The following is a 24,926-nucleotide window of genomic DNA, read 5'->3' on the forward strand; positions in this document are numbered from 1 at the left end:
GGGTTTCACTAACTGGGCCTATTGTTATGGTATATTCTATTTAGGAATTGTAAATTAAACTCCCAGGCTTCAAGTATAGATAAGGTCTACATAATAGAAATAGTATAGGACTTTTAAAAGTAGTTTTCACATCTTTTTCTCATTCAGCTGGTTCTCTTTCCTGTTAGCTGTTTATCCTTAAGTAAGTCATTTCATCTTTCTGTGGTTCAACAGTATTTACTTTAAAATGAAGGAAAGGAACTAAGTAGTCTTTAAGGTCCTCCCAGATTTGATTTTGAGTGGCTTCAAACTATCCTCTAATCCTAATTCCCAATCACCTAATATACATATTCCCCAACCACCCTTCTTCCTTTGTCCATCCTCACTACTGTTTCTCACTTTGACCAACAGGGAAAAATAAAAGGAATAAGGAAAACCTGGACACTGAAGTTGCCAACATTATTTTTAAGATACTCCAATGATTTAAAATGTAATGCCTGGGCCGGGGTGTGTCCAGGGTGCAGAGCGGGGGAGTAGGGGAGTTAATGTTTTCAGATAATCGGGAGAAAATAGTTGGCTTGCTGAATTTTCTGTCCTAGAATTTGGGATTTCTGACAACAGTGTTCAGATAGATACATAATTCACTTTTCTCAGTGATATACAGCGAACTTTGTCTGGGGAGCCAGGGTGGAAGAAAGAATTAATAATTTAGTTTGCTTGATTTTCAAAGACTTTGATTCTCTGCCTCCTTGCTTCCTGCCTTTGGTCCACTTCATCACTCATTAACTGTTCGGAGACAGATGTGTCCTAGGGGGAAAAAAGATTCCCAAATCTGCACAATTAGTAGAATGTTCAATGTACAAAATTTTGGTCTGCTTATGCATTTTATTTATACAAATGTTCTCTCTGCCTTATGTTACCAGTTATGGACCAGTTATGAGTTGGTTCAGTGATGAGTCACCTAGACCCACCCTCACTCATCTTCCTCAACCCATCATCTCAAACCCACCCTTCCTGCCTGTCTCCACTGTCCTTGTCACATGAATCATCTTGACAGTCATATTAATGATCTAGCTGGTCTCCGGCTGCCACTGCAGTCTGTCCTCCACAGCGCTGCCTGAAGAATCTTTCTGAAACTCTAATCTGGTCACGTCACTCTCTTGTTTATAATCTGGCCTCTCCATGACTCCTTCTCACTCACAGGATGGAGCTCAAACTTTTCAACTTGACATTCACACTTTCCATGGCTGGCTCCTCTCCTTCCCACAGACACCTTACTTTCCAAACCTTCTAAATTACTTGCAATTTCCCCATCATGCCATGATCATTCCCACTAACATGCCTTCGTACTGATCTGGTAGGCTTTTCTCTCCCTTGTCTACCTGATGAATTACTACTCATCTTTCATGACTTCTCTATGAAGCCTCCCCTGACTTGCAGAGACAGATGTGGTGCCTCTTCCCAGAGTGTCTCCATAGACCCAGTTACCAGCTGATATGGTAACACCAATCACGTGGTTTAAAATGTATGCAGTACTAGTCAAAGACTGGGATTCTCAGCACCTAAAATACGATTGTTAAATAAACAATAAATAAATTGTTAAATAAATGGTTGACAGAGCCAAGCAATTTTAATTTTCTCTCAAAATTGCCAATATTGTTAACATTAAAAACAGTATCAAAAACCTTGCAAAAACAAAAATTCAATTTGGTCGTTAATCTAAGCATCTTTCCTTCTCTGAAGCTTTTATGAATAAATCTAGCAAGGCAATCGACAACAAATATTTATTGAGCTCCTACTCTGCTGTAACAAGCACTGTTCTAGGTATTAGATAGCGAGAAGTTAAACTGATAAATTTTAGTTTCATCTTTGTGTTTATTTTATCTTCCCTAATTGGATTCTGTTTCTGGTACCACTAAAGGGCAATAGCCAAAAATGGCCAAAGGCAGATTCGGAGAGGAAATTACAGGTAATTCCAAAAGCAGGTTTATAAACCACAAAGTAACCAATGAGAACTCCACATGGTCTGTAAATACCTCTAACACCCTCAGTTTTCTTTATAAAGATAGGCCTCTCTACATTTGGAGTAGAAGGCAGATTCTGGGTGGCCCAGGAGAATAAAATGTATTTCTGTTAAGGAGTCAATTCACTCGCAGCTTCTACTGCAACTCTGCACCATGCAAGCTTTGTGAAACAGACAGGACTAAGATCCTGGACCCAATCTCTTTGCTTTCTGAAGTGCCTCTGAAGTGTGCAAAAGCTTAAAGAAGGGAATGGGGAAGGCAGAAGGTCTTCTGGCTCTGTGTATTATTTTGACGGAATTGACTGGTCAATCAATTTTCATGAAGATATTTTCTTTATTCAGTAACAGATTTTGTTAACAGATCATTTGTGCTATAAATGGAGCATGTCCCATTTGAAATAAATTCTACTCCACTAGTTCATTCCTTTTTAAGAAATCTTACATTTTTATCAGATCTTGATTACTTAATTTATAATCCATTAGCTTAAAAACAAGTTAAAGTGTCCAAAAATATCCTTTCCAAACATAAACACCAGCCTCTAAATTTTCCTCTCCAACATTTTAATACTTAAATTAACAACTCTTAACACATTGGCCTGTTTTCTCGTCCTCTTCAGCTTTTGCTCCAAAAATCTCCTCTCTGCCTCAGCAACCCATGAGCACAGAGAAACCCCAGATATCCTCAGCATTTGAAAATGGCCCACCTTCTAAGATCTTGACTTGAAAATTCTCCTCTGTCCTCAGCTGTCTACCTTTGCTCTTTCTATACTCTTTGTAAGCCTGTATTTCATCCTCATTGGAACTCGTCTGCCCAGTCATTTCATCAAATACTCAGACTGCTGCCCAAAAATTCCTGACCTCTTTCAAATTCACCATTTCTTTTCTTTTTCTTTTTCTTTTTTTTTTTGCGGTACGTGGGCCTCTCACTGTTATGGCCTCTCCCGCTGCAGAGCACAGGCTCCGGACGCGCAGGCTCAGCAGCCATGGCTCATCGGCCCAGCCGCTCCGCGGCATGTGGGATCCTCCCGGACCGGGGCACGAACCCGTGTCCCCTGCATCGGCAGGTGGACTCTCAACCACTGTGCCACCAGGGAAGCCCCACCATTTCTTAATGGTCCCTTATTCTCTGCCTTAACTGCCCCTCTAACCAGCTACAAGGACTGTCTTGATAAAATCTGGAAAAACACTTAGTGGCTCCCCCAAAATTTCCGGTTCCATGTGAGCTGAGCTCTAAGCACTGCTCTTCACTTCATCAGTTGCTGTTGACCACGTGTTAGCATCCCCACCTCTAGCTATTCCAGACTCTGCTCTCAAGAACCAGGTCAGTCCCTTAGTGCACCTTAACTTTCAAGAGAAGTCCACCCTCTATTTACCAAAATCAGGGTACATTTCCGTAATGTCCCTCTTCTGCCTTTTAAAGTGCCACTGTGTCTTTTTCTTCCTTCTCACCTTTTGTTCTTTCCTCTGGGAGAAGAACCATTGTTGCCAAGGTTAAAGAGCCCTCGTTGTGCTGTCTTCTATCCCCTCCTCTCTATTCTGGAATTGCGTTCCTTCAGCTCTTTCCTCTGCTCCGTCTTTCTCAATTGCCCTTGTTCTTGCCCTACAAAAAGGCGCAGGTTTCTGTTATTCTAAAAATCCTCTTCAGCTGTTACCTCTCTAGTTACTTTCCTATCATCTCAAAATTTCTAGAATAGTCTAAAGCTGTTACTTGCATTGTACTCACCACCCACTAAATCCCATGCAATCTGGTTTTTATTACCACAATCTCACCTAAATACTACCCATCAAATTTAGTTGAGAGTCTGCACAGCTTTTGACATTTAGTTACTAATTTCCATCTTGAAAGTCTCCTTTGGATTCTAAAACATACCAATCCTTCAGTGCCTAATGCTTCTTTGAACATCCCTCTGTTGGCTCTAAATCCCAGCTATGCCTCCTAAATATAGGCATGTTCCTCAAGGTTTTGTTCCTAGCCTGCTTTTAGCTCCATTCTTTCCCTTAGAAAAAAATCTATGCTACATATTCCCTCTCACCCCCATGTGGGTGATGGGTCATCACCCTCCTCTCTTAAATTCTAGACTTTTTTCTCAGTGACCTTCTGGCAACTCACCTGCACTGTAAGAGTTTACCCCAACAGAACTCATAACTTTCCCACCCCACACACCTCCTAAACTAATTCCACCCACTTCTTTTAACAGAGCTACCGTTGTTTGCCTGTTCACCTTGGTCCAAAACCTCAGCATCATTTTCAATTCTTTCCTCCTTCTCAACCCCACATACAAATAACTGCGAAGCCCTTTAGGTTTACTTCTCACGTTGCCTCCTTCTTTCCATTCCTACTAACCCCCAACCTAGTTCTGACCCTTAATACTTCTTTCTTTTTCTAAATTGGCCTCTTACCTTAATAGCTGCCATTTTAATCTCCCATAATTCTTCTACACTTACCTATAATCTAATTCAGAGGCTCTTCACTGCGGCTGTGTCTTAGAATCATCTGGGGTGCTTGGAAGACAGACAAAAGACAAAGCCCCACCCAGGGCACAGGTGTTGTTTGTTGTTGTTTTACTTCCAGGTGGTTTTAATGTACAGCTGAAGTTGAGAACCGCTGCTAGCCAAACTGGAACTCAGTTTTCTCAAATACTCACCTTGCTTTCTTACATCAAATTTATTCAGCTCCTTTTGTCTGATTCCTTTCTTACGGCACTTATTTCTCTGCCTTGGACTACCGTCAGTCCATTGTGCTTTCACAAACTTGTTAAATTTTATAACTTACAAATTAACCTGAAACTTTGGTTTAGAGGTTGGTCTTGCCCCCCACAACCAACCTCTCCTTTCTTCCGATGTTTTACCAAATGTACATATGCAGCAAGCAGTTTTTAATAAAGTTTATTTTATTTTGGCAATTAGATCATGACTTTAGGTAAGCAACATCTCTGAACCTGGCTTTCTCATCTCTAAAGAAGATGCAATAGATAACCTCTAAGTTTCTTTCTACCACTAAAAGTATGATTCTATGATTATTTTATCCAAACAAGCTCTCGGACTACTTACTAGTGAATGACAGAAGCTTTTAGTATATTTTCCCAAATTACCTAATTCAAAACAATTCTAGGTTCTCTGATGGCTTTTGCTCTTAGAGTTATTGCCATACCTAGTATGACTCGACTATCTGACTTTAACACCAATCTTTTTAATAGTACAAAATAGAACATTTAAATCTGCTTTTTAATCACTGTAATCCTGAAACGACCAGAATAACAGTAAGAAGTGCCATCACACAAGTTCTTGAATCTAGATGCCAAGTTACTATTATCTTTTACAAACTGATCGAATCCGTTTGTTCCATTATTACCATATGCAGGGGAAGCACACATGCTGTTTTCAGAAGAAGCTGTTAACTTTAATAATAACATATGAAAAATAATCATGGCAATTAAGTCATTTGCTACTTATTCCTGATAGCTAAGTGCAAATAATATATGCAGAAAAACTTTCCATTTCCTAAATTATGGTCAAATTGATTAATTATGAAGGAAACACGTTCTGGTAAAAAGAACGAAATGGTAAAGGCTAATGTGTAACATAAAGGTACCAGGTTTGCTGCCAAGAAATGAAGAAAATCCTGTATCTGAAGAGTCCTGGTTCTATGTTAGCTATCACGAACATTTCTCAAGCCAGGTCTTTGTTTCTACATTCTCAAAATGAAGACATCAAACTAAAAAAGCGATTCCAAAATTGCCTGATAGAATCACCCAAGAAGCTTTTTGAAATTAAGAATATCAAGCTCCCCTCCTGGAGATTCTTCTGGTAGAGTAGGTCTGAGCTATGACGCAGACTTCTGATTTTTAACGTTTTAACTAGTGACATATTTACTTTCATATATGGTTGAGAAACATAAAGCAAGTATATTCTGATAGCTATTTCTAGCTCTAGAATTCTTCTGCATATGGAATAATGCACATAGTAGGGGTTCAATAAATGTAGCAAAATGGCTTGGTAACAGTCCAAGAGAATATCAGAAGAATCAATAACTTTGTCAATTAAGTACATGGCTGTATTATCTAATAAGTGAAATAATGGAAAAAGTCCCCCAATTGTCAATTGGCCAAAAGGGGGATTTAAAGTTTTGTTTTCAAGATGTGTAAAAAATGATGCCAAACTTTCTCTTGCAATATATATACATGTTTAAAAATGGGATTGTACTTTTTTGCTAAAGAGCTATACATAAAAACTGCCATGAAATACATTACTCAACAAAAAGAGGATTTAGGAAAAGGAGACAATTTAAAAAATTAAATCAATCTTCTGGAAATGAACCCTCTGAGTTTGATTCCAATATTAACTTTAGGGTAAAAACATTCGTTTTTAACTCCCTTTCACTTTAAAAACCACTGTTTTTAATTTTTATTTTTCTTAGTCATAACTGGAATGTTCATTCTATGGTTTGGATTTTGAAAACCATATAATAATTATAACAGACTCTCATTTAAGGATTCACCTTGGGCCTTACACAAAAAGAAGCATATCTGTTTTTTCACATTCCATTTTTCTGCTGAGTGACATTTTATAAACTGTTGACGGGAAACTGCTCAATTACAGCAATCCTGCATTGGTTTTATTCACAATTAAATTATCTAAAAACTTCTTGGAATGAAAAGAATGGCACTCAGAAAATATGCTGGAAAGGAACTATTTAACAAAAATATTCATTCTGTCAAGCTGCAGTAGCTGAGGAAGAGGGACAAAATTGTGGAATAAAAAAGGAAAGGTTAACCCATCTATTTGGTATTTTTCACCGGGCAGTATCAAATACATGGCAGTGGAATTTATAAGAAATTTCAGCTTTGCGGATGCTTTCAAAGCCATAGCACTTTACAATGATCATCAGTATTAAAAAGCATAGGACTCATAAGCATTCATGAAGACACACCCTAATATTTTTTCCTTCTAGGTTTAAACCATCACAAAGGAGGCAGTTTTGAATCAAAGTATTTACGCTTTGCACCTGACAAGCATGTCAGAAGTCTGAACCTCTAACCTATTGCTACTTCCAAATACAGGACTGAGACTACCGTCTTAATATTGTCATTTTAATGTATTCCCCGTATAGCCTGAAGTTAAAACTCCACAGCATACCTCATTTCTCATAAAAGTTATAAATTTCTTTCAATAAAAGCTACAGCTTCTTAGTCTGGTTAGTATAGCTACAGACAGCTCTTATAGCACTTCCTAATTATACGAAGGGTCTAAATAACAGAAAAAAGTTACACAGTACTTTGAGGGAGTCTGTTTATACACTTCATTAAGGAGCGAAACTTCAATGAAATATTCAATATTAAGGAATCGGTGATATCATCACATAACTTGAGTACAAGAGGAAATAAATCCACATTTTGAAATACTGTAGATTATGAAATGGCCTCCAAAACACAAATACTCATTAAAAAAAAAGTTTCTGCTTCCAGAGCGCAGAGAAAATACTTGATTATATCAAACGTCACAATGCCAACTAATAGGTTAGTGGCTTGATGGAAAAGCATTAAAACAAGTTTCTACCACTTATGTCTTGTCAGATTAAACCAAAATCAAAGCCTATTTACAAAGAGTAAGTACTCCAAAACTAGTAGCCAAATCATGTAAAGAGACAACCAAAACAAAGAAGCTGGGTAAGAGTTTTGACAGCCTAAATCCTGGGCTCATATTATGTCAACATCTTATTCTCAAATGCAGATTATTCAGCTTTGACACATCACTTAGGCACAGGGAGGAGTTCGTGAAACTGAGTCTGAGGGGTCACATGCACAAAATTTTATCAGACCCAAAGATTCTAACCATGTCGTAACTTCAGCAGACTAAAAACTAAAAATATTTACTTTCTTTATATAAAGTTTCAGGGCCCTCAGATTCCTTATTCCATAAAACATGTCAAAATGTTATTTGATCAGGTCACATTAGAGACTTATGAAACAAAATGAAAAGGTAGGGACTGGAATGTTTTTAAAACATCTCTTTGATAATGTTAACTATTCCCTTGGTGCACTCTTAACTTTTAGAATGTTTTATTAAAGTGACAGTGCCAGAGACTCCAAGCATGCCTGCAGAACTAAGTCCTTTAAGTTTTGTGGATGAAAACGAATTTTTGACTAATCCAAGAAAGATAAACATTTTTTAAAACTTACAAATACGTCCCATTGCAAGAAACTATGACATACACAAAACCCCTCGCTTACAAAATAGACAAAAGTGGCAGGAATTGTTAACACTAATTACAAAAAAAAAGTTTTTTCACTCTGTAAAGTGATTCACTCAGGCATTTGTTGAAACACAATTTGGATTACAAAATCTTGATTAATGCATTTTCCAGGAAACATCTAGTTCAAAATTTGAGCTCACTTGCATCTAGATTTGGTATGTTAAGGGAAAGAAAGAAAATGCGTATGCATGACGAAAGAGTCGAAGCAAATGACAAAAGTCACCACAACAGTACAGGCTAATAAATGAAGAAATCAAGAGACAGGTTCATTAATTAATATATTTTCTGCATTATAGTTAACATATGTACTTTCTTGGTGTCACCTTATTTTCCGTTATGTATTGATATTTTGTTATATTCAGACATGAGTACATTTCAACAGTTTTTGCAATAAATATCATAAAATAATAGATTCGCATAATAAATATTCTTTACAATAAAAAAGTTTAACAGACTTTTGTCTTAAAAATAGTCAGAATTCAACTTTGTGATTTATACATAAAATATACAAAAAGCACCACAATTTGTGGTTAAGGCAATGAAAACAGAAAAGATTAGAACTACTCAGCTGTTAACTAACCAAAGGGTCCAAAAACCATTAAGGAGCCAAGATCACTTTAGGCAGCATAGTTCTGTGACATGTACAGATCGATCAGCTATAAATATCAACTTCAGTCATCCAAGTGCCCTCAGTGACAAGAGTAATTTGGTGAAAAGCGTGGGGGTACGGAAGGGAGCCTAGTCCTTCACAAATATGAAAGCTTTGAATGAGGATGAACAAGATACAACTAATATATCTCCAATGTGAAGATTTATATTGTAAGCGAATCTAAATTACACGGGAAAAAAACCCAGAAAACAAAACTGGCATCTCTAGGATAAGATAATGCCAGAACTGAGGGGAGAGAACGTTGAGGGGCAAGAAGGAGAAGGCAGTGGTTAAAGGAGAATTTTAATGTTATAACAGAAACATATCCCCCTTGCTACTTAAGGGTCCAATGCTATGAAGAGAGCCCTAATTTGAGACAGATTTAATACATAGCTTATTTAAGCAATTAAATGGTTGCCTCTTTAAAAAACCAATTTCCCTGCTCCCAGAGTACCCAATCAAAAACAGCTCTAAATCACTGTAGTCTGGGTGTGTGTGTGGGTATGTTCATGTGTACAACTTTGGAAAGTTGCTTGCAGAACAAAAAGGCTACACAAAAGCCCACTGGCTCTCAATATCCTCTCGAGTGGATGGCAGAGGCTCTTGTCGTAAGAGGGAGCCAGGTGCAGTTTCACAGTTCACTGTTACTGAAGATCAACCATTAGAGTAAAATCCATGAGTCAAACCTTGGGAAGAGGGGGAGAGAATGTGGGAACAGGGAAAAACTGCAAAGAAAATAAAACCAGTATCTAACAGGATCTTTTCATAACAGCCACAGCTTGAAAGCTAGAAGTTCAGGAGGCCCAACCCACCTCCAAAAATCATGATGGTTTACCCTGACCCCGGGAGGGGCAGCCCTCCAGCTTACAATAGACCGTGTTGGAGTTCTTACACCTGCACCCTGGGCGATGGATCCAGTCATAACACCCCCTGCACAGCTTCAGGCATCCCTTAGCAGGAGGGTAACAGAGTAAGCAAGGTAAAAACAGAGACATGGCTCCCATACACAGGTACCTAGAGCAGCAGTGTGACTGTGAACAGGAGCAAGGATTATCCGAGTAAGAATCCCCTTCATCGTCATTGGAGCAGTGGTAGAAGATGCCCTTGACCAAGCACATACAGGTTCCATATTCCACCATGCTCTCCGCAGAGCAAAGGCACTGCCGGTTACAGGCCAAACAGGATGGCAGGGTCCTGGGAGCTGTGCATTCTCCGCACTTGCACTTCCCACACTGTTCACAAATGAACTTGTGCTGTGTCAGGTCCTCCTTCAGGGAACCCTTTAAGTCATCCACAATCAGTTGCTTGGGCTGGGTCCGGATTGCCCTTTCAGATCTGTGACCAGAGATTGGTCTGGTTGGCGGTGACCTTCCTAACAGCCCCTGCTCGGAGGAGGCACTGCTGTTGCTCCCAGAACTGGCTGCACTTCCAGTGCTGGTTGATCTGCTCAATATGGGGCCTCTGGTATTATTTGAGAGTCCCGCATGTCCCAGGTGGCTGGTAGGTCTATGCTCATAGCTATTATTCACATTAATCGGTATGATTTCATGAGTCCTTTCATGCTTTTCTTGTCTTGGTGCTGTTCGAAGAGCAGGTCTTTTCACCACTGATGGCCCTTCTGTGTATTCATTGCTGCCTCTGATGGCCTTGATCTGGTCTAAGGACAAAATAGCAGCAGGCTGAATCTCTCTCTCATAGTCTACCCTCTGACGGTTATCCAAAGCAGGCTGATGGATCACAACTAATGAACTGCCACTGCCATGTTGATTTTGGGGATCCATGTGTAGTGATCTTGAATTCCGGCAATCAGTGGAAACCTGGCATGCATCTGAAATCCTAAAAGGAAATCAAAGATGAAAAAACACAGAGAAAAAATAAATGAGGAGAAGCATTTGGGGGAGGGGGGATGCGAGAAATCCCGTCAAGTCGCAAATTGCCTAAACCACCTGGTAATGATCTCCCTCATCAGTGGATTACAATGATGTTGGAGTCCTGGCCAGAGTCCAATTCTAAGAGAGGCTGAGGACCACATCAGAGAAGAAGAATGTAAGCAAGAGACCCCACGCCATAAGAATTAGACGTTTTTTCAAGTTTTAAAAAGCAGAATCAAGAAGTAATGTCTTCCTGTTTGTGAATCTAACAAACAATTAAAATGGAGTATGCCCTCATGGGGAATATTGAATATAAGCACTAATAAACAGCTCTCATCTAAAGAGAGCTCAGTATCAGTTCATGGGTGTTTTCCATAAAGGAAAATAGCCACTCGTTAAAAAAAATTAAGAATGGCTTTGGCACTGTTGCCTTCTGTTACTTGTTTGCTGTTACAAGCATTAGATTAACGGTGAGGAAATTAGTCAAGGTATACTTCATGCATTTAAAAAAAAAAATCAAAGAGATTCCAAACTAAAATGTAATCTCAAAATAAGAGGTCATTTTTCAGGAGAAACCAGAGTTTTAAAGCTAGCTCATTATTAATGTACAAGATGCAAATGTAGATAAATACAACCGTTCTTGGTGTTTTATAGCCTCTAAAGCACACTCATGAAACTTAATGTACAGTTCAGTGAATGTTCAGAGTATTCACATTTGAAATCATGAAAGAATTTTTTTTTTAAGTTTAAATAAGGGCTCACTCACCTAATGAGATAACTTTCACACACAAGTAAGTGTTAGGCCTTTGGTAGTATGGGGAAATCCTGGCCATTTTAATTATCTGTATTTCCTCTAATTTAAAAATCTGTATTTACATGACAGATATTGATTTTCAAAGGCACTGCCAACTCTGAATCCATGTGCTTCTTGTAATAAAGTACAGTAATAACCTGATAAAAATAAGCATTTGTTTCCACACCAATAGTTAACAGTTTCTAATTTATAATGTCTTCTTCATAAGACAATCAAACATAAAAACGTTTGTTTTCAGTCAATGGTAGACTAAAACATTTTTCACACAAATTCCTCCCAAAGCCTACAGATTTGATCCAATTCAAGAATGAAAAGAAAAAAATGCCCATTCCCCACTACTACCTTGAGCCAAAACACATTAGCTTAAGGAATAAAGCGGAAAGAAGTCCATTTCACCTCTTAACTTCACTCAATGTCCCCGGACTAAGTCTTACATGTGAACTTCTTGGCGTTCCCCTCCCTCATTCTCCCAACTCAGATCCTCGAGTTTCTACTTTCTTCTACCTTCTCTGCACAGAAAGAGAAACACATTCGCAACCTGCTGGGTTTAGTCCTGGAATCCTTACGGGCTGTTCAAAAGATTCCATCGTTACTCTGCACAATATCATTCCTCCTCGCAAAGCACTTTTTAACCCAATGCTTTTAAAGCAAAGAGTACCTAAAGGTAGTAAGGCGGATTCCACACGAAAGGAAAAACGGTGTATTTGAAGAGGGCAGATAAAACACCAGGCACTTGAATCTGAGTTTTAAACGCTAGCTGTGGCAAAGTTCACGCTGGCCGGTGGCGGAGACCACCAGATAAAAGGAAAGAGCGAAAAGACTCGGCCGCCTCTGATCTGAAGCAAAGCCCCTCTTCCAGCAGTGACAGTCCTCGATCTAGCCCCAAACACGTTCACACGCTCTCGGCGGACTGTCTTCCTCAAGAAACCCCCGAATCGAAGTCCAATACCTTTTCGGACAATCCCATCACATCCTAAGGATCACCGTGGATTTCCAAAACCTCTTGGCGTATGCCACCAAGGAGGCTCACAAATCTGTGAGAGCCTTCAGAGCGAACGCGGGCGCCAAAAAGCAAGCCCACGTCAGGGAGGGTTATAAATAAATAGCTGTCTACACTTTAAAGGAGAAGCCGGATTCCTAAAGAGCCGGGGCGCAGCGAGCCAGGGGCAGGGGCTGCAGAGCGGCGTCGCCACATCGCCGGCTACCGCGGTGGAGCTGCGCCCTCTGCAATCCGCGCGGAGACAAGCGGGGAATAAAGAGTTGACGGCGAGGAAGGAAAAGGAAAAAGTTATGAATGAAAACAAGTTTGCTCGCTCGCTCTCTCGCCCGCTCTCGCTCCCTCTCTCGGGCAGGAGGAGGGGAGGAGGCTGAGGTTACCATTACCTCAGGAGGGCGGACTTCCCCACTTTTAAAGTGGCAGTGCCCTCTCCCCTCCCCTCGCCGCCCCACCGCTCTCACTACAAGAATACAGTGGCAGCTCGCTCGGGCGCACGCAGACCCGGGCCGGGGCGTCCCCAGCGATTTGGGGCTTTGCTCAGGCACACGCGGGCGCAAACACACCGTTCTCGGCCCCAGTCCCAGGGAGCCTCCGACACAGAAAACCCGCCGAACAGCTCCGCGGCCCCCCCCCCCCCACCCCGCTGACCCCCTCAAAAGCCTCCCTCAAAGCGTCTTTCCCCCAGGGGGGGTAGTTCCTCCGAGAGGACACTCTGGGTCATGGCGCCACCGCTGCAGGCGACTGAGGACGCGGGGCCCCGCTCGCCATCCCGTGCGGAGGCGGAAGGTCGCCCGCCCGGTTCCGGAGCTCCGAGCGCCCCGGCGGGAGGGCCGCGCCGCGGGAGGGGGTCGCCCCCCTCTACCTCCGCTGCCCTTCCTCCCCTCGCGCGGCCCCGGCCCCCGCGCAGCTCCTCCGGGCCCGCACCTGCCGCCCGGCCCGCCCCGCCCGCGCGCCTCCCGTCCCCGCGGCGGGAGAGAGGCCGCCCCACACTCACCTAGGCCGAAGCGGGGGCGGGGGGCCAAGCCGTGCAACCCGGCCCGGGTCCCGGTGCGGGCGGCTGAGTGCACGCCCCGCATCAACCGCGGCGAGAAGAACGGGGAGGCATGGCCCGAGATGCGGCCGGTCGGCCCGCGGCCTCCACCGTCCCCGCCGGGCAGGAGCGCTCCCCGCGGCCCCCTTCCGGCTGCGGGGGACAATCCTCTGGAGACTCCGCGCGGCCGGGCGTAGACTCCTCACAGCTCGCGTGCGCCGCGCAGCTCAGTAACATCCACCTCCGGGGCTCTTCTCCTGCAGCCCCCTCCGAGAGCCAGAAAACAATTCCCTTCGGGAGGGCTTTCCGGGTCTCTCCGGAAAGCAAGCGAGGGAGCGGCGGGGATAAGGGTGCGTGCTCGGACCACAGTTCTTCTCGGGTTCCAGTCGCTCCTCGCGGGAAAGGCGGGAGTGGCGGCCTCCTGACGCGTGAAAATCCACGTCACGGACGTTCGAGGCTCCGCGGCGCCCGGGACGGGGCTCGAACCGGCGTCCGCGGGCGGGTCACGGAGCCGCGCAGGCAAGCTGGAGCACACGCCTGCGAGGCCGAGCCGCCGCTCTCCGCGGGATGGCGGGGGGTGGGGGGGGGGAATTTTTTATTTTATTTTTTACCGGCTTTTTGAGGGGTGGTGGTGAAGGCAGCGAGGTTTGGGGGTTCTCCGGGGAGAAGGCGGGGCGCAGGTCCCCCCGCGCAGGTCCAGGCACTTTCCCGATCCCGCACGCCGGGCAAGTGGGGGCACGGCGTCCCCGGGAACTCCGGTGCTGGCAGTCAGCGTCTCCCGGGCAGCGCTCACTCCCAGCCCTCCGACCCTCCTCTTCCACGGCCGAAATGCCTGCTACAGACGATTAGAGAGAAAAACACGTTAATTTCCCTTTCTTTCCAGGCACTTGGCCGTGCAGCACGCTCCGCCGCCCGGGAGGAGAGTGGAGCGGAGCGGGCCGCTCGCCAGCTCGCCAGCCGCCCGCACCCGCTGCCATGTGCTGGCTGTTGCTCTCCCAGTGATTGACAGGCGGGCGCACAGTCGGCGTGTCAGCAGCGAACCAAAGTAACATGCAGTCTTGCACGTTTTTGCCGAAGTGCTTTTGCCCCTTGGAATGCCTAGGAGTTCAAACAACGTTCAAGCGACGCCTCTGCGCATTGGAAATCAATACACAGAGACGGGAAATTCAGGTTTTAGACAATTGCTTCTCGGGATTCGGTCGCCAACAATGCCTAAACAAACACGCATTTGGTCCACACACCCGAGTGCCAGCCCCTCTTCGGCATAAACCACCCAGTTTTTCACACATCCGACCGTTTCAGACTTTAACCTTGTTAAGTAGTTCGCTTACGGGGGGAGGGGGGGAGGGAAAGGGGCCCTGCTTTTTCTTTTGGTGGTAGCATTTATTTTAAGAGCATTAGTTTTAGTAGTGGGAATGCTACTGGTAATTTGAAATCAACCAGTAATCTTAGATCTAAAGCGAGTTCAAAGAAATAACCAGTTCCTTGCAAAAGCCAACATTTCTCACCTGACCTTTCCTAAAATGTCTGCGGAAAGAAAGGAAGGAAACAGTTCTTACCTAACGCAAAGACTGGAAATTGCTTTTCAGGCACATTTACAGCGACTGTAGCTGCTCCTTATCCAGGGCAGGGAGTTCTGTCTGCAGCTATCACTCTGCAAACCACTGAGTGCCTTACAGAGCAGTCCCACTCCGGCTCCGCAGAATTTCAGCTCGTCGCGGGCACCTCCACCTCCACTCCAGGACACGCCTCCAGTGATATCATATGTCAATCATACGGGCTGCCTGAAAACCTGGAGCAGGATTTCCCCAACAGTCGTTTCCTCTTTCGTTCATGAGTTCTCGCTTGGAAATGTTGCCCTGTACCCTCCTGTGAAAAACGTCCTCTAAAAATGTGGATTGCCTCTAAAAATCCTGCAAATGCTGTTTGTCATGAAAGAATACCTTTAAATCTAGTCAGCAGTCTTTAGTCATCAACCTCAGTAAAAGGATTGGTGGACTCTATCCTTAAAGTTGAATTAGAAAACAATTTTTTTTGAAGAATAAAAGAAGATTAAAAAGTTGTATATCAAGCCATCACTTCTGATCAGTTAGTGAGAGAATGTATATTGACAGAAAAAAGATGATAATATAACATTAGTTCCTATTTAAAGCAAAGTTCAGAATATGTGGAACCTCAAAGTTCAAAAGGTGGCACTCCTTACTGCAAATGTACGTAACAATATGTCATTAAGGCGAATCTCCTACTGTAGATTTTATAATAATTGCTCTATCTTGATTTGTGATATAACTTCCCCAAAATCAAATTTTAAAAATCCCAAACTCCTTCAATTTTGTAATATATTTATAATTTTGAAAAAAATATTTTTTAAAATCAGCTAAATGGCAATCAATTAAAATAGAAATAATTTTCCAAGAAGTTGTATAATTCTTAAGCATAAATGATGTGTCACTGAAAAAAGAAGCATTTTAATCAGTAGGAAACTTGCTTTTTGTTTCCTTACAAACTATTGGATTTTAGACATTTATTATCAAAATCGTGTACGTCATGCTGCAGTGAGGGTAACAATATGTGAAATTTGAGTTTCCACAGAGACTTTTAAAAGATACCTAAAACCCAAAAACATATAGTAAGTGGAAAGGAAATATTTTCTCCAGGTACTACATATCAGAAGTAGCTTAAAGTCTTTGACAAACAAAGCAAAACTCCAGGGAAAAAAAATCATATATAAATTTGAGTACGGACATTTTTGGTTCAAAGTAATTTTTTAATCTCCTTCTTTAATAGCAAGTGATTCTTTTGAAACTGGTTTTTTCTATTCTAGACTTTCAAATGTTTGAGCAGTTTAAAAAATTAAAGTTGTATTTGGAATAACCTCTCAGGACCCTAGGGCACTGCTAAGACCATCAGCAAGAAGAAGAAGGCATCACTAGAAAATAACATAGAACAAGAATTAAAGCAAGAAGCTACCTATTCAGTCAATATAAGTTGTAATAAAACAGTCTGTTTCAAAGGATAAAATCAACATTATTGTACATATTTTCTATTTTTTCATATATCTCATTATATTTGGGGATGTAATGAACTTTAACCAGTGGATAAGTTTCTTGCCCAATTTGAATAGGTGTGGAATAGTCAACTCAGAAATAGAACATTCCATCAGAGTATCTTACGTGGGTCTTCAGAATTGTCTTCTCCGCTATCACCACAATTTGAGGATGAGAGGTCAGTTCACCAATATGATAAAACCAGGAGAGGGAACACTGAACATTTTACTTCCATAAATCCTACAACAATATATCTGAAAGATTTCTATTGCAAATAAACTTCAAACTAGTTCAACAACAGGTGCATTATTAAACTACAATTTGCGTGAGATTAAGTATTTTTAAATTACAATAATAAAATCCATGAAATTTTATCTATAACGCCATCATCATGGATCATGTTCTACTTAGAAATCAAACAGTATGCTGCACGAAGTTGACCAATGACCCTTTACATCATCTGGCACTAAAATGCATCAATGTTTTTCTCTAAATAGTACATTACAAATAAATATAGGTATAGCCTTGCCACCCTGGATCTAGAAGACATTTAATAAAACCTGCCCCTTCTTCTGATTGCCTACAACTCTAAGACTTGGTAGAAATTCTAAAATTTTAGCTTAAAATAGACATTGTTCTTTATTTAGAAAGTTTAATTAGAGTGTACCTTGGCTAGAAATGGATAGCTAGAGTATGAAATTTTCCCAAAAAGGAAAAACAATGTAAATATCCATGAGAAAATCTTACAATAATTTTCAGTTTACTATATTAAGATCTAAAAAAATAAGGTGGAATGGAAAGTGAACCCTGACATTCTTCATTTTCATGTGAAAACAAGATTAGCCATTTCTTCTACTGATTTGACTTTTGAGAAAATAATAAAGTAAAATGAAAAAAAAAGGTCTGGTAACTCCTGGCAACTGCTAGTGATTTAAAAAAGAAAAAAAAATGTAGTACTGAGGCTTAACTTACTCATTTACCTACTTTATTTGCCAAACTAGCAGAACCACAATATGTTCCAAGCTCTTGAAAAATAATACCTTATTAATCCTCCCTATGTTTCTGTGAAGTCACGATAATAAATATAATCTTTTATCTTGTTGAGAAACAATAACAGAAATTGATGAGTTACCCTATAAGTATCTAATTAAGTAATGAAGAACCAAGAATGGAAACTAAGTCGTTACTTTCCTTTTAGGGCAATAGTCACTATATTACTATACTTCCCAAGAAAAGCTGGCAAGGATAAGCCATTTTATTTTCAGTTTCCTTTTGTAAACAATCTTTGTAGTTGACAGAAATAGACCAACCTATTCTGTAAATTTTCCATAAACATTCTTTTCATTTTCGTAAGTGTAATTCTCATCCTTCTGCCCTATTTGAAATATTAATGTTCTGTGTTGGTTTCAAATCCTGGAAGTGGGCAAATCAAACAATACATGGAATAAGTTATACTGAATGATTTGTAGAGTTTCTGTCAGCTCTATAATTCTACAACTAACCATTTGTGTTCTTTGTCACAAGTAATTCTGTTTTTCTACAAGTTGTAAAAAAAGAAAGAAATGCACATGGAAGGGCTCTGAATTAGTGCCCTTCATTCCTTAAGTGTTATATTCCTTTACAGAGAATCAAAGCAGCAAGAGTTCAGACAAACTGCATCACTACTACATATCAAAGATGTTGCTAATTAGATCCACATGGCAAGGTCGTCTAAGGAAACATCTTTGCCCTAGTACAAAACAGTCTTCATTTCTCATCTACCTAGTTGAAGAATAAATCCTGTTTTTTTTCCTCTTCCATATTATTAAATGTTCCCTTCTAAGCCTTGATTGCTCTTCATTTCCGCAAGAAAACAGGATTAGCCATCTCTTCTGCTGGTTTGCTTTCTGAACCTAGAAGTGGAATGGTCCTTATAATGATCACCTGGTATTCGCTTTGATTCTGGTCAACAAAAGTTATTAATCTCTCATTTCCACAACTATGTACTGCTAACTTCATCTTCAGAGACAAGTGCATAAGAACCTAGGTTAATTTAAACCTTTAACTGCCCTCATAGATACAACAGGAAGAAAACAAAATCATGTTTTCATTAAAACAAAAACAACTTAAAACATCTCCTGGGGCTTGTCTGCTTTAATCTTTATTTCCTATTGAAATAACCTATGCCAAAGGCTATGGTTTATCCTTTGGGAAAATAAAAGTAGAATATTTATTTGATGAAATGACTCTAGGCATGCCTTCTATAAGAATGCTTAATATTGAAAAAAGAAAACAAAAAACTTCCAAGAGGTTTTTTTTTTTAAAGAAAGAATTTATACCTCGGGTTTCTTTGATTTGCAATTCTCTTGGAGCGTTTTAATTTCATTTATAAAAACATTTCATGTGGTCTATCATATTTGATAGGATACATGTATTGAAAAATCTGTTTTGATTATATCATTCTTCTATATCATAGTCTATTAATTTAGCTAATATGCCATATTTGCCCATAATGTCCCCATGTCCAATATTATAAATATGAAAATGGCATGGTATAGAGAAAAGAGTTCCTGATGTAGGGTCAGATGATATGAAGTTCAAGTCCCAGCTTTGCCATGTCTAGTTTGGTGACCTTCACTTAATTTCTTTCAGCCTGCTTTCTCATCAATAACCTGAAGTTAATAACAATACTTCACTTTCCCAAATTGTGGTCCTACTGTGGACTCAATGTATATGCAGTGCTTTGTAAGTTTTAAAGCCCTGTATAAATTCTTGCCATACAGCGTGTTATTGCCTCAAACACACTGTGTGATGAAGAAATGTTTCAGGGCCCCCTCTTTCCGGGTGCTTCATCCCTAAATACTGGATTTATTTGTCTTATAATTGTTTCAAGTTAATTCAGTTTAACTTTTGTTTTTCTAAGGCTGAACTCAGGTTTGAATAATTGTATTGCTGTGTGTGTGTGTGTGTGTGTGTGTGTGTGTGTATGTGAAGTGGGATTTTGGAGCAGCTATCTGCTAATAATTTCAGATTAAGGAATTTAATGAGCCCTGATCACCTTAACATTTATCCAGAATTTTTAATTGTTTACATTTTGCTTCCCATTAAGATAAAGGTCATTGCAAATATTAAAAATCCCTTCTATAAAATCTGTAAACTCTTCATGATCATTAAGAGTAAATAAAGAAAATACATGTTTTTAAAAAGTAATTGAATTACATTTAAAAAGTTGAAAATCAGTAGAAAAGTAAAAAACTGAATGATCCTTCTATATATTTTCAAAAGTATGTTTATTGCTGCTTCTTTTTGATAATCTCTTAGAATGTTAATTTTGATAATAAATACAGCAGATTTGGTAGCAGATATAGTTCCTGTCAATTACCAAAGTACTATTTGAATCTTAATGTTTTGTATTCATTTTTTAAATTGATAGCAGGGATATTTCATATAGCCAAAGCATTTCAACTAAACAAACAAAAAACCCGCGAAGCGCCACCTATTGTTGAAAATAAGTCATTTCAAATTTCAATCAAAACTTGCAAAAGGCGCTTGAGTCTTGGATTTGGGTATTCACATTGGTCAGTGTTATGCATTTTTTTCCCTTACATTACCATATTGTGAGATGAGTTAGTGTGTTAGTTTTCAATAAAAATGCAAAAGATGCATTATATACACTGGATGCTTTCTGAGGAATCTAAAAGACATAAAAACACTGTGTCTATCTGAAGTTACAATATCAATGGTAAACATAATAGAGAAGTGATACTGACTTTTGACTAACATATTAGGATTAATAGATCCAAAAAGGTGTTTTCCTACTCAAAGTAGTTACTTAGAAAAGCTGTACACTTATACCAATTGGTGCCACAATTGGATGGATCTTTCTTTAAAATCCTTGATTGAGGGCTCCCCTGGTGGCGCAGTGGTTGAGAATCTGCCTGCCAATGCAGGGGACACGGGTTCGAGCCCTGGTCTGGGAAGATCTCACATGCCGCGGAGCAACTAGGCCCGTGAGCCACAACTACTGAGCCTGCGCGTCTGGAGCCTGTGCTCCGCAACAAGAGAGCCGCGATAGTAAGAGGCCCGCACACCGCGATGAAGAGTGGACCCTGCTTGCCGCAACTAGAGAAAGCCCTCGCACAGAAACGAAGACCCAACACGGCCAAAAATAAAAATATAAAAAATAAAAAAATCCTTGATTGAAAACGTCATCTGGGCCTAAACATCACATTCGTTTGAATCTCAATCTTTTATACCAATATTGTGTATGGATTAGTGTATATATCATAAATAATATCAATATTAGAAAAACATTTCCCTTTTGAAGATGGATTTGGATTTTATTAACCCATAAGTCAATAGGAGCCATTTGTCTTGAGTAAGATGAGGGCTCAAGCTGAGTAAAAGTCTGGGAAGAAAAACATAAAAATAACAAAACTGTTTAAAATTGTTAAAAGATCATTGGCTACTGTGGGGAGAATTAGCAGTGAAAGGAAATTATTTATGTTGACACATAGTATAAAGTATATGCTGCTATAAAATAGAGAGTATTAATTATGACAGGAAGAAGAAGAACCCTATTCTAGAATAAATAGAATTCATAAGAGACAAAAAGAAAAAGACAATGTACCCTTAGGACATGGCGCAAGGAAACACCAGAGGGTGGAAATAGGCTACTGGCACATCACAATCACGTTTGATTTACAGGACTAGCATGACTGGAAAAGGAGATTTCTTTTGTAAAATCACAGTTATCAAAATCACGGAGGGACTTTAATGCCTTGATGAGGATTTGGGCTTGATCCCAAGGAAAATGAAGTTTTAGAGCAAAGGAGTTACCTGATGAAATAATCTCTTCCTAGAAGATTCATCCAGCCTTGTGGATTGCAGCAAGAGGCTGGAGTCAGAGGTTTGCCTTAGAGATGAGTATGTTAATCCAAGCAGGGAGCAGGGATACCTTGGATTCGGTGGCAGTGGAGAAAGAGGGAAAGGACCTAACATAATATAAACATTCATTGTATGCCTGTTCATTAAATGATATGATAGGGCTTCCCTGGTGGCGCAGTGGTTGAGAGTCCGCCTGCCGATGCGGGGGGCACGGGTTCGTTCCCCGGTCTGGGAGGATCCCACGTGCCGCGGAGCGGCTGGGCCCGTGAGCCATGGCCGCTGAGCTGCGCCTGCGCTCCGCAACGGGAGAGGCCGCAGCAGTGAGGGGCCTGCGTACCGCAAAAAAAAAAAAAAAAAAAAAAAAAAAAGATATGATAACAACAGATTGAAGTTTTGCCCACAAAGCTTTAACGAAACCTTAAAGAATGGTAAAATATACCTAACTGGTCAGTCATACTAAGGACACTTATTTTGGGAATAAGTCAGTCACATAAGGAGACTTGAACACATGAAGTTTACAGGATTTACCCAATGTTATGGACCTTCAGAGTGAAAGAAGGAATCCACAATTCATCAGTAAAGTTAGACAGGGGTTACTCATCTCTTCCATTCTCTTCTATCCAATTTTGCAAGAAACAGGAGAAGGAAAAATGTTTTCATGGAGAAATGTGTTCATAAGACATCAGTAACATTTATAGCTACATCTGGCCAACCCAAGGAATGGATATTGATTATATTATGCTGTTATATCATATAGATATCAATCAGTATGTTATCCAGTTAATTAATTAGGTCATAGAAATGATAACTGAAAATGTTCCCAAGTCGGAAGAGTGTGTAGGTACTAGAAAAACTTAATCCATGAAAGATATCAAATACTACATTTGTAGAAAACTGAAATCAAATATTTATAATAGCAAGTAAGTTCGAGATACTATTGTGATTTTTTAAAAACTGTACAATTTATTGTCAAACTGTATGTGATAAGTGAGTCACGGACTTCTCTCTCTTACAAGATCATTGTGCTTTATACGTTCATTCAACAAACATGTATTAGTACTGTGCTAAGTGCTGAGGATACAAAGATGACAACAAATTCCTGGGGAAGGCCTAGCAGCTGTGTTCTGGACCGCATGACTCTCCCCCCATGGTTGACTGGATTAAGGGGTTAGCTCAGGACCTAAACCCAGCCATAGCCTAAGCGATGTCCTGGGTGAGGAAAAAAAAAAAAAAAGACAGGTTAGAAAAATAGAATGAGCAAGTCTGGTTATTATGGAGAGAATAAGGCAGTTATTTTGTGAACTAGAGCTACAAAGTCATGAAGAAAAAGGCAAATTTTTACTCACCACAGTGAGTAAAAATTATGAGCAAACAAATGCTATTAGGTAATAATAACACAAGCCACATTTCATCAAATCTAAGATGTCATTACCTGTATGATACACTTTTATTTTATGAACTATTATGAAAGACAAAAATGCTGCTAATTAATACATGACACTAATTTTCTTATCACCTAGACTTACACTTATTGAAAGGGTTGTTAATGATGGTTTACACACAGATTTTATCATATTTGATTCTTGTGCACACATGAAAAGGAAAATAGAAGCAAAATAAATCGCTTAGGGTTCCTGAAACTTCCTCACAGAGTCAAATTCTTCTGAATCACTGTTTTTGTTTTGTTTTGTTTTCTTGCGGTACGCGGGCCTCTCACTGCTGTGTCCTCTCCCGTTGCGGAGCACAGGCTCCGGACGCGCAGGCTCAGCGGCCATGACTCACGGGCCCAGCCGCTCCGTGGCATGTGGGATCTTCCCGTACCGGGGCACGAACCCGTGTCCCCCGCATCGGCAGGCGGACTCTCAACCACTGAGCCACCAGGGAAGCCCCTGAATCACTTTTTGATGCCATCATCAATGCTAGAGTTTTTCTACATAACATAATGCTCTGACCATCAAGGACCCTGGGCAACAGTTCTTAGAAGAATGCTCCACCATTGTTTTCAGGATTTCTTCCAAGCCATTAACACTCTGCAAATTTGGATACTGGAGTGTTTTTTACTGATGCCTTATCAATGAATGCCAGTAGAATGTTTTCAGCCAACAGCCAGCGTTCATAGACTTGCCTCATATGGTTCATAAATAGTTTCCCAAGTCAAACATGGAGAGGTTGCAGTTGTCCGGCCAGGAATAAAAACCACATTTGCTCATGAGCAGGCAATAACTACCTCATGACTTGACTCCTGTCTGGCCGACAGTCATTGTAAGATGCATCCTGATTTCAGAGGTATCAAAATGTGGATGAAAATGTGCATCTTGAATTGGTGATTACAGTGGAGAGCATTTCATCCTTAAAATAATCTGTGCTTTCCTTGTACATATGCTACACAAAGAAGTTTTGTAATTTGTCTAAGATTACCTAGCCGACACGTGGTAGAACAAGGATTTGAACCCAGGTATATAGAGTCAAGGGTGAGGAAGTTAGTTGCTAGAAAGAAATGTAGACCAGAAAGGATAGCTGAATTGCTGTGATAATAGGATATTTCACCGAAGATCTGTCACCAGCCTACTGTTGATGTCCCCAAAACTCCTTGGCTTTCAGGGTAGCCCAGCCATGCTAGGGTTTCTTTTCTTGGATTCCCATGAGATTCCTAGCTCTCTTTTTACCATCTTGGCTTGGGGTGGCCTCAGTCTCTGCTGCTCACAACTCGTGATCCTAATAAATATAAGCATGGGAATCTGGTTGGGAGAATTGGGAATATTAAACAGAGAAGGGCGCACTGAGCTTAGATTTGTTGTATGGCAGACACAACTGGAGCGGTGGGAAGGGAGGCAGAGGCATGACATTCTAGAAGAGCTACATATGTGTGCAAAGGTACAAAGGGCAGAATAATCATGGCACATCTGGGGAATATCTTAAGGCATTCGAAGTTGCTAAAGCAGAAAGTTAGGAGGTGGAAGAAATAAAGAAAAGACTGAAAGCAGGGATCAGAACACATGCGGACACTACACCTAAAGAAATTGTATGCTAGCCTGTAGAAGAGTGGTTCTTAAATTTGTTTTAGCAGTGATCTATTTTTTCCCAAAAACTGCTCTATGAAACTCTAAAATATATGACATGAAGTGGTGCTGCACCAAAAAAGCAAGGACGCAGCATGGGGAGGGGACTCTCCAAAAGCAGCTTCATACAACACAACTTGAAATCCAGTTCTAGAGCTAAAATGCAGTACCAGAGGAGTAACATAAGAAAGATCATCTTGACAGTAATAAAGAGGATGCAGGGGCAGATTTGATCATTGCTCTCGGCCACTAGGAAACCACTGCAACCAACCAGGGGAGAGGCTCAGAAACAAAGAACGCCATGTCTTAGGGTTAGACTGAAAGTGAAGTTTAAGTGA

The 24,926-nt window shown here is 40.7% G+C and overlaps 1 protein-coding gene across 4 annotated transcripts; it reads right to left on the minus strand.

Annotated features, from left to right (window-relative positions):
* Positions 1 to 7,287: 7,287 nt before the first annotated feature.
* On the minus strand, positions 7,288 to 15,496 carry SPRY1 (sprouty RTK signaling antagonist 1). 4 transcript variants are annotated; one of them, XM_032633336.1, is made up of 3 exons: positions 15,176 to 15,496; positions 13,581 to 14,451; positions 7,288 to 10,740 (listed from the first exon to the last, which is right to left on the minus strand). In XM_032633336.1, exon 3 carries the CDS (start codon positions 10,683 to 10,685, stop codon positions 9,726 to 9,728), a length of 960 nt encoding a protein of 319 aa, XP_032489227.1. In that variant the 5' UTR covers positions 10,686 to 10,740; positions 13,581 to 14,451; positions 15,176 to 15,496; the 3' UTR covers positions 7,288 to 9,725. The 4 variants fall into 4 exon arrangements, with proteins under 4 accessions (XP_032489227.1, XP_032489230.1, XP_032489229.1 ...); XM_032633339.1 differs by lacking the exon at positions 13,581 to 14,451 and having other exon boundaries at positions 15,176 to 15,317; XM_032633338.1 differs by lacking the exons at positions 13,581 to 14,451; positions 15,176 to 15,496 and adding an exon at positions 12,539 to 13,181.
* Positions 15,497 to 24,926: the final 9,430 nt, after the last annotated feature.

The sequence above is a fragment of the Phocoena sinus genome, chromosome 5 (assembly GCF_008692025.1).
Source record: "Phocoena sinus isolate mPhoSin1 chromosome 5, mPhoSin1.pri, whole genome shotgun sequence".
Lineage (NCBI taxonomy): Eukaryota > Metazoa > Chordata > Mammalia > Artiodactyla > Phocoenidae > Phocoena > Phocoena sinus.

Excerpts from the sequence above, each read along its gene's own strand:
- SPRY1 (XM_032633336.1), bottom strand. The coding sequence starts at position 10,685 with ATGGATCCCCAAAATCAACATGGCAGTGGCAGTTCATTAGTTGTGATC.